At 34.8% G+C, this 16,359-nt stretch overlaps 1 protein-coding gene across 1 annotated transcript; it reads right to left on the bottom strand.

The window, feature by feature from the left end:
* Window positions 1–5,119: 5,119 nt before the first annotated feature.
* Window positions 5,120–6,973, bottom strand: LOC140862805 (uncharacterized). Its single transcript, XM_073265845.1, has 2 exons — window positions 5,357–6,973; window positions 5,120–5,245 (listed from the first exon to the last, which is right to left on the bottom strand). The coding sequence occupies exons 1-2, from the start codon at window positions 6,971–6,973 to the stop codon at window positions 5,120–5,122; spliced, it is 1,743 nt and encodes a 580-aa protein (XP_073121946.1).
* Window positions 6,974–16,359: the final 9,386 nt, after the last annotated feature.

The raw sequence follows: 16,359 nt of genomic DNA, 5'->3' as shown, positions 1-16,359 counted from the left end.
CTCCATTTTTTTTCTTGTGACCCTCAATCCAAACTTGAGATCTTGTAATCTTTGTATCTGTTGGACTTTCTTTTTCCTTAAATATATAAATATATATATATAAAATCGTTATACACAAAATTCAAAAGATGTATCATTACTTTAAAAAAATAATACGTACCATAATGTGAGTCAAACGAGGATAACCTCTTCTGCTCATTGTGTGAATATGGTCTTTGTGTGAATGTGGTCTTGTTTTACCCTCATTGCTCTAAATTTCGCACTCTTTTCCTGATATTGAACAAACCAAGACATTAATATAGATATTAGAAACAAATACAACTAAAATTAAAATCTAAAAATTGCATTGTATCTAGTACTCATTCTTGAACTCTATAATCATAATTCCAAACTTATTAATAAATGTATAAAACAACACGGGAGTAGACGTACGATTTTCCTTTTTAAAAAAAGACAAATATTTAATTTAAAAAATCATCCACCAGGCTGCCCTTGTTTTTAAAAGCACCCAAATGCCTCAAAAGCTATGAAATATAGTAGATAAAAGCACAAAGAACAGGCCGGGGAGAAATACATAGATACCCAATCGGCAAACAAGACATAGATGGTGGTGGACACACAGATCACTCAAGACACTGAGTATTTTGCTGCTCATGAGGAAGATTCTGATCGAAAATGCTTGATGCAGAACTCGGGATTCAGAGGTAATGAAGGCATCAACATCGGAAAGGATGAAATTAGTGTACGAGAGCATGCTGCTAAAGTAGATGCAAAAATATTTATTCTTGAACTCTATAATCATAATACCAAACATTTAATTCATGTTTGTTGCATTTCTCAAAGATGGTGGCTGAAATTCCAGAAAAAAAAAAACAAAGATGGAGGCTGAAATTCCTAAAAAAAAAATTGAGATGGAGGTTGAGAATCCAGAAAAAGGGGACTTGAATTTTGAATCACCAGATGTGCCTGAAACTAAAGTTTTGACAATTGAGGAACTGACTTGTGTAGAGAAGTCCACTGCTCAAAAAACTGATTAAATATAAACTGAAATTTATACCATTCACACCACTAGGATAATATGGACAAGACCATATAACTCCTAAAAAAGGCCCAAAACTTGCCTGCTAAAACAACCACAATACCGTCACAATTCAAGTTTTTAAATGCATGAGTAGAAAACAAATAATATTATATTTTTTTCTCATTTACAACACTATACATTCATTCTCATTTATCTATAAACTAAAAAATTCCAGCAGCAGGCAGAATCCGAAAAAAAACAAGACAATCCATCTAGTTCTTTTTATAAAAAATAAATGCTTACTTGAAAGGTAGGTGACAGTGTCTTCTTTACAAATAATTCCCACTGACTTTGGTCCATATGTTCAGGCTTCAAAAGATTTAGATCTCTTGAAGCCCCTCGACCAGCATCATCAACCTCTCGTACAAGTATTTGAAGTTTAGACTTTCTATCACGCAACAATTTGGCTAACTTTCGAAATATTAATTTTTTTTCCCAATCCTCAACTTTAAAATGCATCTGTGATAAATTATCTCCAACCGATTGTCCAAACTCATTACGCTCCAGCTCTTTGCATTTTTGTTGGCCACTAATCACTTTCAACTTTGATGGACCCCGTCCTTTTTTCTTTAATGTTTCCTCAATTGGTTCTTTTCCATTCAAATCTTGTGATAAATTAGGTGACGTGTGAGAGTTCCTTCTTGATAAAATATCAGCTATATTTTCCTGTAAAATAGCAAAAGAAGATGTTGAATTGTACAAGTTTACTTCATTAAAATAAACCAAGATTTAAAATAAAATAAAATGTCACTTGAATTTCATCTACAGATGCTTTGTTGCGTTTTTTTCCCATTTTGCTAATCTTTTGGCTGCTATGTAATGACCTGATCAAACAAGTAATATGACAAGATGCATCGCTGAAAATAAAACATGCAGAAAAATATATTGCAAAAAGCATAACTTGAGAAGAACATTTATCAATCCAAATAATTATCAATCCAAATAAATAACTAAAATTTCAAAAAATAAAAATTCCAATCATGTCTCAGTCACATCAATTCCCTCGCACTCATTCCTTGAATATGGTTCTTTCTCTGTGATGTTAATCTCAAGTTGGGACACATCAAAAGGTGTTGATGGCGTGTATGCAACCTCTTCCAACTCATTCATGTTAGTACCTCGAGGCGGCGCTTTTAGCAAGACATACCAATTTGATTCATCATTGTCCCTAGAATAGAATACTTGCTTTGCTTGTGATGCTAAAATGAAAGGATCGCTTTCAAAAGTTTTTATTCCTTGGTGTAAGTTGACCAATGTAAAACCATCCTCCATTTTTATACCAGTTCCAGGATTGGCCCAATCACACCTAAAAACAGGCACTTGAAAAAAATAGTAGTCCAGTAAAATAATCTCTCTTATAACCCCATAGTAGGATAGTCTTCCTACTGTGTGAGAATAATCATTACCACTAGATTGACAAATAGTATCGGCTTCAATTGAGACACCACTGTCTTGTGTCGACCTTTCAATATCAATCGTATGGAAACGATGCCCATTTATAATATAACCAGTATAAGATGTAACATGCTTTCTTGGACCATGTGCTAGCCATTGAATTCGTCCTGAAGAGTTGCCACGTGCATGTTTTGAAAATCAGTGAGCAAATGTTTCCATATGTTGCTTTTGTAACAATGTTTCATTGTTTAAGAAACGATGATCTGCTTTTTTAAGCTCCTCAATGTGCATCCTATTTAAATATTTAAAAAAGAGATGTTAGAGTATGCAAATTATGTAATAGACCAAGTGTAATAGAGTATGAAATTAACTATACTCACTGCAAGTAAGATTCAACTTCTGCAGTATTAAACAACACATATCTATGTGCAGCTTGCAACACATGGTCTTCTAAAATCTTTTCTTTTCCTTGGAAAATTGGGCGACCTTCCACTAATCCATTTTCCAAATCCTCATTCCGATTAGAACGGACACCAATACTAGCTGCTTTTTTTATATAAGCACTACAAAATCGCATTCGTTCATCTGCAAGGTAACCCTCAGCTATGCAACCCTCTGGTCTTGCTCTGTTCTTCACATACCCTTTAAGTGTTTTCATAAATCTAAATCACAAAAAAAAATTACCATGAAAGAAGTGCTGATATAAAAATCTAATCGTTTTATACTATAAAGTTTGTCAAAAATATAAATTAATATTTATTACCTTTCAAATGGATACATCCAACGGAAGTGGACTGGCCCACACAAGCGAGCCTCTCTTGCTAAATAAATTGTCAAATGAACCGAGATGGTAAAGAAAGCTGGGGGGAAAATACCTTTCCAACATGCATAGAGTTTCAGTGTAGTGACCCTTACCTGGATCACCTACTAAACAGAACTTAGGCATGCAATTAACTTAATTAAATGGATATCAAAATAAAACTGCAGAAATCATAAATATTATATAATCCCAAGGCAAGGAATCTGTAAATATCCAAAAATAATACAACCCAATCGAATAGTTGTATCAATCCAATAACAACAGAATAAAACCTAGGCGAAGCTCCAGCTGGCCAACCACTGCCTAGCCCCTCTTGGATCCACCCGCCTCGTCCAATCGCAAACCTGCCCCATGGAATAGGGTGTCCAGAAACACAGAGTACGAGACGTGAGCATAAAATGCTCAGTACGAGAGTATGAGTATACATGCATGCAAAGTGAACTCCCTATAAACTCGAGGTCAAGGATCAGATAACAGAGACAGATCGGGCCCTGGTATGTAGCACGCTGTACCGTCGCTTCAGGAGGTGGCTCCCATACCATAATACCAGTGGATGTGCCGGACCCAAATCGATGGAAGTCCAACCACTAACAGGATAGGAAAAAACCCTACTAACAGACATCTCGAAGGAGATAGCTCAGTATGCAAATGAATGCAGCATAAATCAATGACATATAAACCATGCAGTCATATAATACATGCATACTTAGTCAGGATATCTCGAACAGTACTTTCGTACCTCAAATACTAGGCAAGTGCTATCAGCCCTAGGTCCACGTCTATAATCCGCGCTACACTGCCAAATGATACTACTATCATTATAGCGCTCTAAAAGCCTTAACTAAGCTAAAGCATACTCCTAAATATTTATAGGAAGCAAAAGCTATACCTTCGTCCGTTGTTAGCCCTTTGCTGTCGAGTGCCTCAAAACTAGGCCACCGCTCCGCTACGACGCCTGGATCGCTATGCCACTTCCGGATTCCCCACGAGACGCCTAGAATTCCCTAGATCTGAGCTGGAAGGCTAAGGAATTGAGATAGAAGAGGTGATTGGTGCGTCTAAATCTGAATCTCGGCCCTCCTATTTATAGACGGAGTTCGGATCGTCCGAACTGGACTTCGGGTCGTCCGAACACGTTCGGGTCATCCGAACCCAATATTACGTCATTGCTTACGTCAGCAGGATGACAACATCCATGACGACTGTCGGCAGCACGTTCGGAGCATCCGAACCACTCTTCGGACCGTCCGAACCCTGACTTTGGACCGTCCGAACCTTGACTTCGGAGCCTTCGAACTCGATAACCCTAAAAACATTTTCAAGTGTTCTGAATCCAATTCCGGACTCCGTTAACCCATTAAGAGTTCCCTTAATCATGTTTACTCTTAATTAGTAGGATTAATGAATTGATTAATACTTAATCACTGATTTCGGGTACGGGCTACTACATTCAGCAATACTCTCCTCGAGTTGTTCTAAACGGTTCCTGTCTAATACTCTTTGACACAATTCATTCTAAAATGCACTCAGCCTAAATAGAGCATTACATGGACCTTTCGGTAGAAGATTTCTCAATGCTACTGATAGCAATTGTTGCATTAGAATATGACAATCATGAGATTTCAGCCCAATAAGCTTATGGTCTGCTACAGAAACACAATTACCAATATTTGAGCTATACCCATCAGGTAACTTTATTTTCTTCAGCCTAGAGAAAAATACATCCATTTCTTTTTTTGACAATGTGTACGGTGCAGCAGGCAAGTGATATGTATTTTCTCCTTTTTCTTGAGGATGTAATTCCTTTCTAATTTGTAAGTCCATCAAGTCTTGCGAGCATTAATACCATCTTTTGATTTTTTCTTCACGTTTAACAATGTTTCTATGATATTCTCGCTGACATTCTTTTCGACATGCATGACATCTAAGTTATGACGTAGCATCAGCCCCTACAAGTAACCATAAACACATTTCATCCTCTTAGTTCATGATAAATAACAATTTGTGGACAATAATATTATAATTATAAAAGCTAATGAAGAGCGTGCAAAATAACTTACACTCCAATATGGCAAATCGAAAAAGATTGATTTTTTCTTCCACATTTTAACTGTTTTTTGTACCTTCTCGGAGCTATCTACTTCCTTCCTCTTTTTCCTTGTAGTATTAATAGTCTCTCCTTTTTTATTTTTGCCCCAATAATTTTCAATGTCTTTTACTGTCGTGAGAATTTCTAACCCATTCAAAAGTTTAGGTTTCCCTTTACTCTCTTTTTTCCCATTAAACCACTTCTTTTTCTTACGAAATGGATGATCATGAGCAAGATATCTCCTATGGCCCATATATGCAAACTTTCTATTGTACTTAAGCCACATAGAACATACATCTTCACCACATATTGGGCAAGAAAATCTGCCTTTTGTAGTACATCCTGATACATTTCCATAAGCTGGAAAATCATTGATTGTCCACATCAAAATAGCCTTCAAGTTGAACATTGACTTGCTAAATGCATCATGTGCCTCCACACCCGTGTCCCACAACTTCTTCAAATCTTCCACAAGGGGCTCTAGGTACACATCTATATCATTTTCGGGTTGCTTAGGACCAGGAATCAATAATGTCAGCATAAGATTTTCCTTCGCCATGCACACCAATGGAGGAAGGTTGTAATTTACCAAAATAACCGGCCAACAACTATATCTAGAACTAAGGTCACCAAAAGGATTGAATCCATCTGTCGCAAGACCAAGTCGGAGATTTCTAGGATCCAATGCAAAAGCTAGCCACTTATGATTTATTGTATCCCAAGCTACTGAATCAACTGGATGTCGCATCATATGATCTTGACTTTTGTGGTTGGCGTGCCAAATCAGGTCTTCAGCCATTTCTTCAGATTTAAACATCCTTTTCAATCTTGGTATCACTGGAAAATATCGTAGCACCTTTTCAGGAACTCCTTTATGAATTTTGGCAGTGACTTTGTCCACCTTCCATCTAGAAGAACCACACTTTGGACATGAGTTCAAATCCTTAAACTCATTTCTGAATAAACAACAATCGTTTGGACAAGCATGAATTTTCTCATATCCTAGATCAAATGGTTTTAACAGCTTTTTCATTGAGTAAATAGAGTCTGGAAGAGTGTGTTTTTCTGGAAGCATCTCACCTAAGATCTTAAGGAGCTCATTGAAACTATGGTCAGTGTGGCCATTAGTAGACTTGTAGTTGTGTAATGAGAGTGCTACTAACAACTTTGTGTAAGTCGTACAACCAGGGAATAGAGGACTTTCTGCATCTTCTAATAAATCAGCAAACTCATTATCTCTTGCCTCAATCATTGTGTGTCCAATCTCTTCATTTGGCACGAAAGAGTCCCTGTATAAGTTATATGCATCTCTATTTTTATTTTCTTCTACCTGAGCTCCTCTTGAACTACCTTCACCTTGAAGTTGTGGGTTATATATTTCACCATGAAAGACCCATGTTGTGTAAGAAGGATCGATCCCCTTAATGATCAGATGATCATACACTTCATCAAATTTCAAATACTTCTTATTTTTACATTTCTTGCAAGGACATAAGATTACTTCACGTGTTTTGGCATAAAGTCTAGCTTGTGCAATAAATTTTTGAACTCCTTCATATTCGGGTACAAGCCTTGAAGGCAGATGCATCCATTCCTTATCCGTTTCGTAAATGACTCAAACTCACTAAATATGGACGACAAGAAAAATAATAAATAATCAAATAAAATTTTGAAACAATCGAACAATTGAAATTTACATTCTCAGTTGTAAATTTTTTAATCAATACACCCAAAAATTGTTATTTACAAAAAATATTTGAAAGATTTCAAGATATTATATGGTTACGAAATTTGGCTATTGAGTGGTCCGATTCATAATTTTACTTATTAAAAAAGTGTAGGACAGTAAAAAAATAAAATGCAACAAATTTTTAGAAAAATAGTTTCATTACTCTAAAAGTTTCAACAAAAATTTAGCAACTTAATTATTTAAATCGCTCCATAATTTTTTACTTAAAAAATATTTAAATAATATAAAATCACTTCACAGAAAGCAAAAAAAATTAATCAACAACCACAAAACAATACAATTTCACAAATGAATCCTCAAAAACAATAAAATCTAAAAATTAAATGAAAGAGTAATTCACTTACCTAGAAAGTTCTTGATTCTTCTTTCCCAGAGCTTTGTAGAAAATTTAGTGCCATTAATAACATCAAATTAAAGAAGATGAATAACTTGATCAAAGTTTTATTTGATAAAAAATCACATATTCAGACTTACTACTTCAATTAAAATAATAAAAATACTACCAAAAAATGGAAAAAAACTAATAATTGTAAAGACAGGAAAATAACTGTATTTTTCCTAATATAAACTGATTTGTAAAAAAAAAATACAAAAAATATTGAACATACAATTGAGCAGCGAATTTCAATTCAATGTTTAAGGCAGAAAAATAATCAGGAAAGTACACATTATTACAAACTTGAGACTGACTAAATCATTCATTTACTTACAAAAAAAAGCTAGAATGTATTCACATATGTGACATATATATTCACTTAGAACTATCAATACCACTTCTTTATCACCAAGAAACGTTTCGAAGAGAAGGTCCTCACCTGATCAGTTCTAAAATATCTAGAAATCCTCAAGCCCCTGCATCCAATAAATTATAAAAAAAGTTATCATAATATTAATCAAGATATTAGTGTCAATTATCAATAATGAATAAATACAAACACGGTGATATATTGCATCAATGGGGGCAAATAGATAGAATAAATATAATAATTCACATTAGGTTTTCATGACAAGATATATACAATGATTTCTCCATATGAAAGGCCAATAATATACAAAAACATAATAATAAACGGAAAAAAATAATCTATTACGGGAAAAGGTTGGAAGAATAATATATAGTATTTGACAAATGACTTTAAATGGTTGTAAAAATTTAAAGAATCGTACCACCACAAATAATTTTTAAATAAATAAACAAGAAATAAAAAAACCGACCCAAACAGGCTGTGAATTGCCTTTATTTGTTCTCTTGGGTTCATTTTCACTTTCTCACGCTTCGGCCATATATATTGATGAAACTATCAATAATTACTATTTATTATTAAACAAAAAAATTCTAGTGGATGGTCTATCACCATTATATTTAATTTAATGCAGGCTTATTAAAAAAATACATTTAATTTCTAAATGACAGATTAATTAATACTCGTGGCAATGCATGTTTATAAGGTACAAAAAATTAAAGTGGAAGAAACTAAGCTTTTTGTCCATCTAGAAATTTTAGTGAAACGGAACCGGTGATTTTTTTCGTTCTCTTTTTCTTTTCTTTTTTTTTTAAAAAACATGTCATATGATCGGATGTTTGACCAGTTCCATGATCTAAATTTGAGCTAAAGTTTTTATAGTCCTCAAAAGACTTGCAAAATTCTGCTATTGTCAAAACTAAAAAAAAAAAAAAAAAAAAAACTCTAGATGCTTACTGTCCAGATCTAATTCAATTATCAATAGTAGATAGGCATTATCTTTATCTATTGTGGTGAGAAATCAAATGATAAATCAGTGGCATTGTCTATAAAAGTTGACTCCCATAATCTTGAGGAAAAAATTATATTTAAGTCAATATTTCAAGGCAAAAGTCTAGAGAAGATTGAGACTAAATCAATAATCACGTACAATCACATATCCTCAAACTGGAACCAAAAAAGTCCTCAAAATCATACACTTAACAGCAAATTAAATTTTTGTTTTCTGGCTGCTAAAATTTGATATTTTTTCCACTTTGTGATTTTTATGGTTGTGGAAGGTATCGTAATCATACATGTTTTTTAACAAAATTTGCTTCAAGACAATCCAGCGACCAACAAAACGTTGAATAACCATCTGAGATTTTGAACTCAGAACCGAGAATAGCACATCCAAAGAAACCAAAAAAAAAACCAAGAACAAGACTAGAGATTCTGTAATAAACCCCCATTCGTCATTGTTTCAAGGTCCTACATTGACTACCTAAATAGCCTAAACACTATTTCCTACCTTTAAGGGAGTAATTTGAATGCTAAAATGTTATATGCTCCTAGTTTTATTTGTGAAAATAGAATGATGTAGTGGAAGATTTGAAAAGAAAAAAAATTAAGAAAGAGGTAGTAAAAAAAAAAAAATTTGAAAAGAAGTTTGAAAAGTTATGAAAGAAGTGAGAAAGAAAAAAATTTGTGGTTGAAAAAAGTTGTGAAACAATTGTTGGTATAGAAAGTATGAAAGATGAAAATATCAATGAAGTGTGAAAAAGTGTGAAAAAGTGAATGAAAAAATGAGTCGTAATTAGAGTTTAAGCAATAAATTACTCCTTATTTTGAATTCTTAATCCTTCATTTGTAGCCATGAGTCAGACCTTACATTACAAGCTGATTAAGTCCTATTGACCAAGTCTTAGTTGCCCAATATACTAGTGGAGAAGAGTTGCGAGAATTTAGCCTATGGACTGTTGATTGATGCTTTTAATGATTATGAATTTTGATCTAAACACGCACACACTAATTATTCTTTGCATTTACCTATTTGTGAGTGTTTTTGATAAATATTCCTTTATTTGATCCTATGCTACCTTGAAAAGTCCTCATGACATATGAATGTGTGAATTGAATTTGGATAAGGGTTTTTTGAAACGTGAGTTGCGGAGATTGTGAGTTTATGCGGTTATTTTTGTTATGACTGAAAACTTTCAAGTGTTAGTAGGTAGGATGAGATTGGATTTGATTTTTTTGAAATCATTGCTGATGCCATTGCTCCATAATATTTCTTGGCTATTCTTGTTGGTTTGATAGAATGAGTTTTTTTGAAATTTATTGTTTTGAATAGTTTTGCTCGAGAATTGCAAAAGTCTAAGTTTGAGGGTATTTGATAAATGTATTTTATACACTTAATTTATATATGATTTTAATTGTTAAATATTTGTTTCGAGCAGATTTATGCCTGGATTTTTTTGTTTTTGTGTTTGTAGAAAATTATTGAATTTATGTGGGAAAAAGAAGAAAATAAGAAGTTAGAAGGGAAATTAGTAGAAGAATATTTAATGGAGAAATAAGGAATTTATGTGAGAAAAGAGAAAATAAAAGAAAGGAAAAAGAAGAGAAGAAAAGAACGAACATACAAAAGAAAGAAGAATGGGCTTTTTGTTTTTGGGCCCAAGAAATTTGTTAGCGCTAGTTTAAGCACCGAAGAAAAAGGTAGGAAGAGCAATCGCGCAAGTTTCTGAAGACGTGAGAAAGTGGATTCAAGTAGGTTATGCGCGCCGGCTTAGTTCCATTGTGCGCCCGCGCGTCGCGAAATCTGAATTTGGAAATTTTTATCGGGAATGAAACTTTAATATTTTCTTGGGCTTTTGAGTGGGCTTTTACACGACACTATAAAAAGAATTTTTTTATCAGACAATAGAGGAGAGCCGCCACAACACTTACGCACAGATTAGAGAATAATTCAGAGGAGTGATCGTGAGATTTTCTTGGAGAATCTGGAGCTTAATTGAAGAACGAAGACGAAGACGGAGTTCGATAGACCGGACACGGCGTCGACGACGGATTTATTTTTTTTATCTTTTATTTATTTTTTTCTGAATATGTTTGGATTTATGAATTATTGTTTTATTCAAAATTTTATTATGAACTAATTTTTATAGTTTAGAGGTCGGATGGAATCTGGTGTAGACGCTTTCATGAATTTTTTATTTTATTGAATTGAATTTCTTTTAGATTAATTATTTTTTCTAGAATTGATTGTTTTTTCAATTACCTGATCACTAATTACTTTGTAATATTTATTTGAAATCTGGCACTCTGGAGAGGAGATTTTGAATAGGACCATTGGAAAATACACTGTTAATTATTTATACAGCTCGGAAGAGTGTATAATTTTAACAGAGCTTTTAAAAAAACATTGTTTTGTGATAGATCACTGCAAGTAGATTCTTAATAGGGATATTGGAATTGAATTGTAGTTGATAAAAATTATTTGTTGCTCGGGAGAGGGAAATAATAAACTTAAGTGTTCTTGGCTATTAATTGACTGGAATTCATGAAACTAAATTAATTAGGATTGATTGCTTTGAAACCAGGTGAAATCTATACCTCTAGACCATTTTTCTCTGATTGATTTTTCTGAAAGTTGTGTACGTGCTTTTAACTCATTGATTATTTAATTTTTCTGCAAAATTCTCAAAGTTTGATTTTCTAGAAAAAGTTAGACTATTTTAATTCCAAGTAATAAATATTTTCATTTTACTCCTTGTGGGATCGATATCTGATTTTATCACTATATTAAAATTTGACACTCGTACGCTTGCGAGCAATTTTCACACCAATGACATAATCTTTGGTGCTTCTTCTCAAAATCATGTTGATAATTTTGTTGAATGCATGTCTTCTACTTTTGAAATGAGCATGGTAGGAGAATTAAGTTATTTTCATGGACTGAAAGTTAAGCAATTGAATGATTGATAGTCGTGTTTTGTTTGCATATTTTAATGTTATTTTGTTAGTAGTTTGCATTCATTTATTTGTCTTTGTTCATGTTTTATCTTAGTTTTGTTTTATGCATGCATTTAGCTACATAACATACTCTCGGGTTTAATGTGTAGGAAGTATCAAGTTTTAAGAAGAAATCGGATTTTTGCATGCGCTCGACCGGACGTACTTAGAGGATCGAGCGCGACACAAGAAGAAGTAAGGTAGAATGTTGGCAAAGTTTCATGCGCTCGATCCTGCCAACACATAGGATCGAGTGCGCTAGTCTGTTCGGGAAATTTTTTGTAATTTTGGAAACTCTTTTATTTTAGACTCTAGTTTTTATTAGGCTTTTATTCCGTTTTTTAGGGATAATTATCAAACTTTTACAATCTCTAAGGCGGCTAGGTTTTGTTCTTACAATTCTCTCTCAAGTTTTCTTCTTTTATTTTGAATTTTTCTTGAGTTTTTGATGAATCGTTGTAGCTAAACTTTTATACTTGGTTGAGGGATACGAAACCTTGATATAATTTATTCATGAGATTCGATTTTCAGTGTTTAATTCTTATTGAGTATCGATAGTTGATCTGTTTTATTTCATGTTTGTATGCGAGATTTTAGGATTGACCATCTTAGGATTTTGCTATGCAAACTATAGCTAAATTAGAATTCAAATCCGTAATTGTTTGAATCAACTAATTTGCAAAGCAACTACGTGTGATATTTTCTGCTGTTGAATTTATTAATTCGTAGGAAAAACTATTGACTAGGCTAAATACAACCGCTGGTGTTTGTGTTGTCTAGATTCGTCAGTTTATTCATTTGAATGCTACCTTAAATTTAAATCTAGATCGCTGGAATCCGGGTTAATTTATTGGTAAGGGTTAATTTAGAACGCTGGTGTCTAATTAACTAAGCTTAAGGTGAAACAAGAATTTGATTTTCAATGATGAATATTCGATATGATTAATTATTTTTAGGGAATCGATGATTGAATGAATGAATATCAAGGGTGTAGTTAACCGATACCAAGGCTTGTCTCTTATTGATTTCTCCAGTTTAATTCTCAATCTTGCATGATAGTGATAATATTTAATTTTATTCATTTGAAATTTTAGTAGTTAAGTTCCAAAACCCAAAAACCCCCTTTAGTTTATTTAGAACACATTAAATTTACCTTTTCTCATGGGAACGATCCCTACTCACACTACTATATTATCGTGGTTATCTGATTGAGTTGGGTAATTTGGGCGTGACGCGACTTAACGCTGCCAAATTTTGGCGCCGTTGCCGGGGAACGGTGTTTAATTTATTGTGTTCTTTTTCTTTTTGTTTTGGTTTGTTTAATCTCACTCTCCTCTCTTTTCTTTGTTTCTAGTTCTCTTTCGTTCATGCTTTCAGGTGATTTTGCTGAAGAAGACTTTTTCTACGACTCGGAGATCGAAAGGACTTTGCACAGGCGAAGGAGAGAACTTCGTAAGCAACAATAAGAGGAAGCTGCTCGAGCTGCATTCCCAGAAGAAGAGATGGCTGCTAATGCGAATCTGAGTCTTAGACAATTGGGCACTCTTGATCCCAATCAACAACCTTTATGCATTACTTTTCCTACATTAGAAAATAATGCTACTTTTGAGCTTAAATCTGGATTGATTCACTTATTACCTGCTTTTCATGGTCTTGCAGTTGAGGACCCAAATAAACACTTGATGGAATTCCACGTGGTTTGCACGAGTATGAAACCCCATGGAGTGACAGAGGAGCAGATTCAGCTGAGGGCCTTTCCTTTCTCTTTGAAGAGTGCTCCTAAAGATTGGCTATATTACTTGCCCTCTGGTTCTATCACAACTTGGACGGAGATGAAATGAATCTTTCTGGAAAAATATTTCCCAGCCTCTAGGGCTGCGAACATCCGGAAGGAAATCTATGGAATCAAGAAATACTCAGGGGAATCACTGCATGAATACTAGGAGCGATTCAAGAAGCTTTGTGCTAGCTGTCCGCAGCACCAGATAAGTGAAAATCAATTGATTCAATTATGCTATGAAGGTTTGTTGCATCATGACAGGAGTATGCTAGATGCAGCAAGTGGAGGCGTTTTTATGGATAAAATGCCGGTACAAGCGAGGAATTTAATTGAGAATATGGCTGCCAATTCTCAACAATTTGGCACCATCAGGAATGAGCATGTACTGAAGAAGAACAACGAGGTAAATATCTCTTCCCTTGAGCAACAATTAATTGAATTGACGTCTCTTGTGCGTCAGATGGCTGTAGGGAATGGATAGACTGCAAAGGCGTGTGGAATTTGTCTGCAGTGGGACATGCTACTGATATGTGTCCCCCACTTCAAGAAGAATCGGTTGAACATTTTAATGCTACTGGAGGATTTCCTGGACCACCACAACGGAAATATGATCCCTATTCCAACACATACAATCCTGGTTGGAAAGATCATCCAAATCTGAGATATGGGAACCATCAGGCGAACCAATCTGGACCTCAAGCACTACCGCACAATCAAGCTTATAAGCCACCGTATCCTCAATAGCAGCAGCGTCCTCAGATTCCCAATCCGGGTGAGTTTCTTGAAAATATTATTATGGATCTTGCTACTAATACTGTAACTTTCCAACATGAAACAAGAGCAAGTATCCAAAACATAAATACCCAGATGGGACAGCTCGCCACTTCCATCAATAAGTTAGAAGCACAACATTCCAATGCTTTACCATCTCAAAAAATTCCGAATCCAAGAGAAAACGCAAGTGCAATCACTCTAAGGAATGGGAAGGAGTTGAAGATCAAGGAGAAAAAAGTGGATACTTCAGCCAAAGAGGAGCTGCAAGAAGAGCCGAAATTGACTGATGGAGAAGCATCCAAGGAAAAAGCGCCAAGAGGTAAGTTTCCTCCATGTTCTGAGTATAAGCCTGTTGCCCCTTTGCCTTAGCACTTAAGGAGTCTAGAAAGATGAAGGGATAAAGGATCTTTATGAGACTTTTCGTAGATGTGAGGTGAATATTCCGTTGTTAGATGCTATTAAGTAGGTACCTCGATACGCGAAGTTTTTGAAAGAATTATGCACAACAAAGAGGAAACAGACACTGAAGGGTTGTCAAAAAGTGGAGCTTGGTGACAACGTATCTGCTGTGATCCAACGAAAATTTCCCGCAAAATGCAAGGATCCAGGTATGTTTTCTATCCCATGCACTATAGGTAATGTTAGACTTGAGAAGACCATGTTAGATCTAGGAGTATCAATCAATGTTATGCCATATTCTATCTATGCATCCTTGAAACTTGGTCCATTGAATAAAACTGGAATTGTCGTTCGATTTGGATTGAGGGAGTTTACCCAGTTTTTTGAGTCCTCGATGGTACTACTAACATATTGGCGCTAGTCTTGGCAAGATTGATCTTGTATACCAAGATACCCAGTCATTCATTTTGAATGCATCATGTTAGTATATATACTCATGCTTTACATTCTGAGCGTAGCTCACTCGCGTCCATGTTGGTGTGTTTTCTTGGACACCCCATTCGACAGGGAAGTTGCAGGTGGTTTACCTTGGACCCGTGCATAGTTGATGACCGAGGCTGGATTGCATAATTAGCTACTAGGTTGTTGGAGTAGCTTTATTCGATTGGATTGTATTATTCTTTTGCTTTGAGTTTTATTTACCGGCTGTATTCTGCAAGTTTATTTTTTTGATTTAATTTCCGCAGTATCTCTAATTAAGTTGTCTGATTATTATTTTTGCATGCTTAATTCTATGGTTAGTAGGTGATTTGGATCGGGTAACTACATTTCATTGGTATCATAGCATGCATTGGTATCTTTGGGACATAGATTAGATTATTGGGATTAACAATTCTGGTTTCTTGTATATGACCGATTTCGACAATGATAACAGTTTTAGTAGAGATGGGAGTTGGAGTGAGAATATCCTGAGATATCTCCGTAGTCACCATCATAGTCACCAGGATGATCGTCAAAGGACTGACTTATTGACTTATGCAGGTTCATGTAGTTTGGACCTAAGACAATGATCGTCAAAGGATTGAATTATCCACGTCCAATTTGGTGTGAGGGATTTTACCCAGTTGTTTGAGTCCTCGATGGTACTACTAACACATTGGCGCTAGTCTGAGAAAGATTGATCTTGTATACCAAGATACCCAATCATTCATTTTTCATGCATCATGTTAGTCTGTATACTCATGTTTTAAATTTTGAGCGTAGTTCGCTCGCATCCATGTTGGTGTGTTTTCTTGGACACCCCATTTGACAGGGAAGTTGCAAGTGGTTTACCTTGGACCTGTGCATAGTTGATGACCGAGGCTGGATTGCATAATTAGCTAATAGGTTGTTGGAGTAGCTTTATTTGATTGGATTGTATTATTCTTTCGCACTGAGTTTTATTTACCGGCTATATTCTGCCAGTTTATTATTTTGGTTTAATTTCCACAGTATCTCTGATTAAGTTGTCTGATTATTATTTTTGCATGCTT

The sequence above is a fragment of the Henckelia pumila genome, chromosome 4, assembly GCF_033568475.1.
Source record: "Henckelia pumila isolate YLH828 chromosome 4, ASM3356847v2, whole genome shotgun sequence".
Classification (NCBI taxonomy): Eukaryota; Viridiplantae; Streptophyta; class Magnoliopsida; order Lamiales; family Gesneriaceae; genus Henckelia; species Henckelia pumila.
Note: the sequence above shows the minus strand (reverse complement) of the source record. Positions and strands in the feature narration are given on the sequence as shown.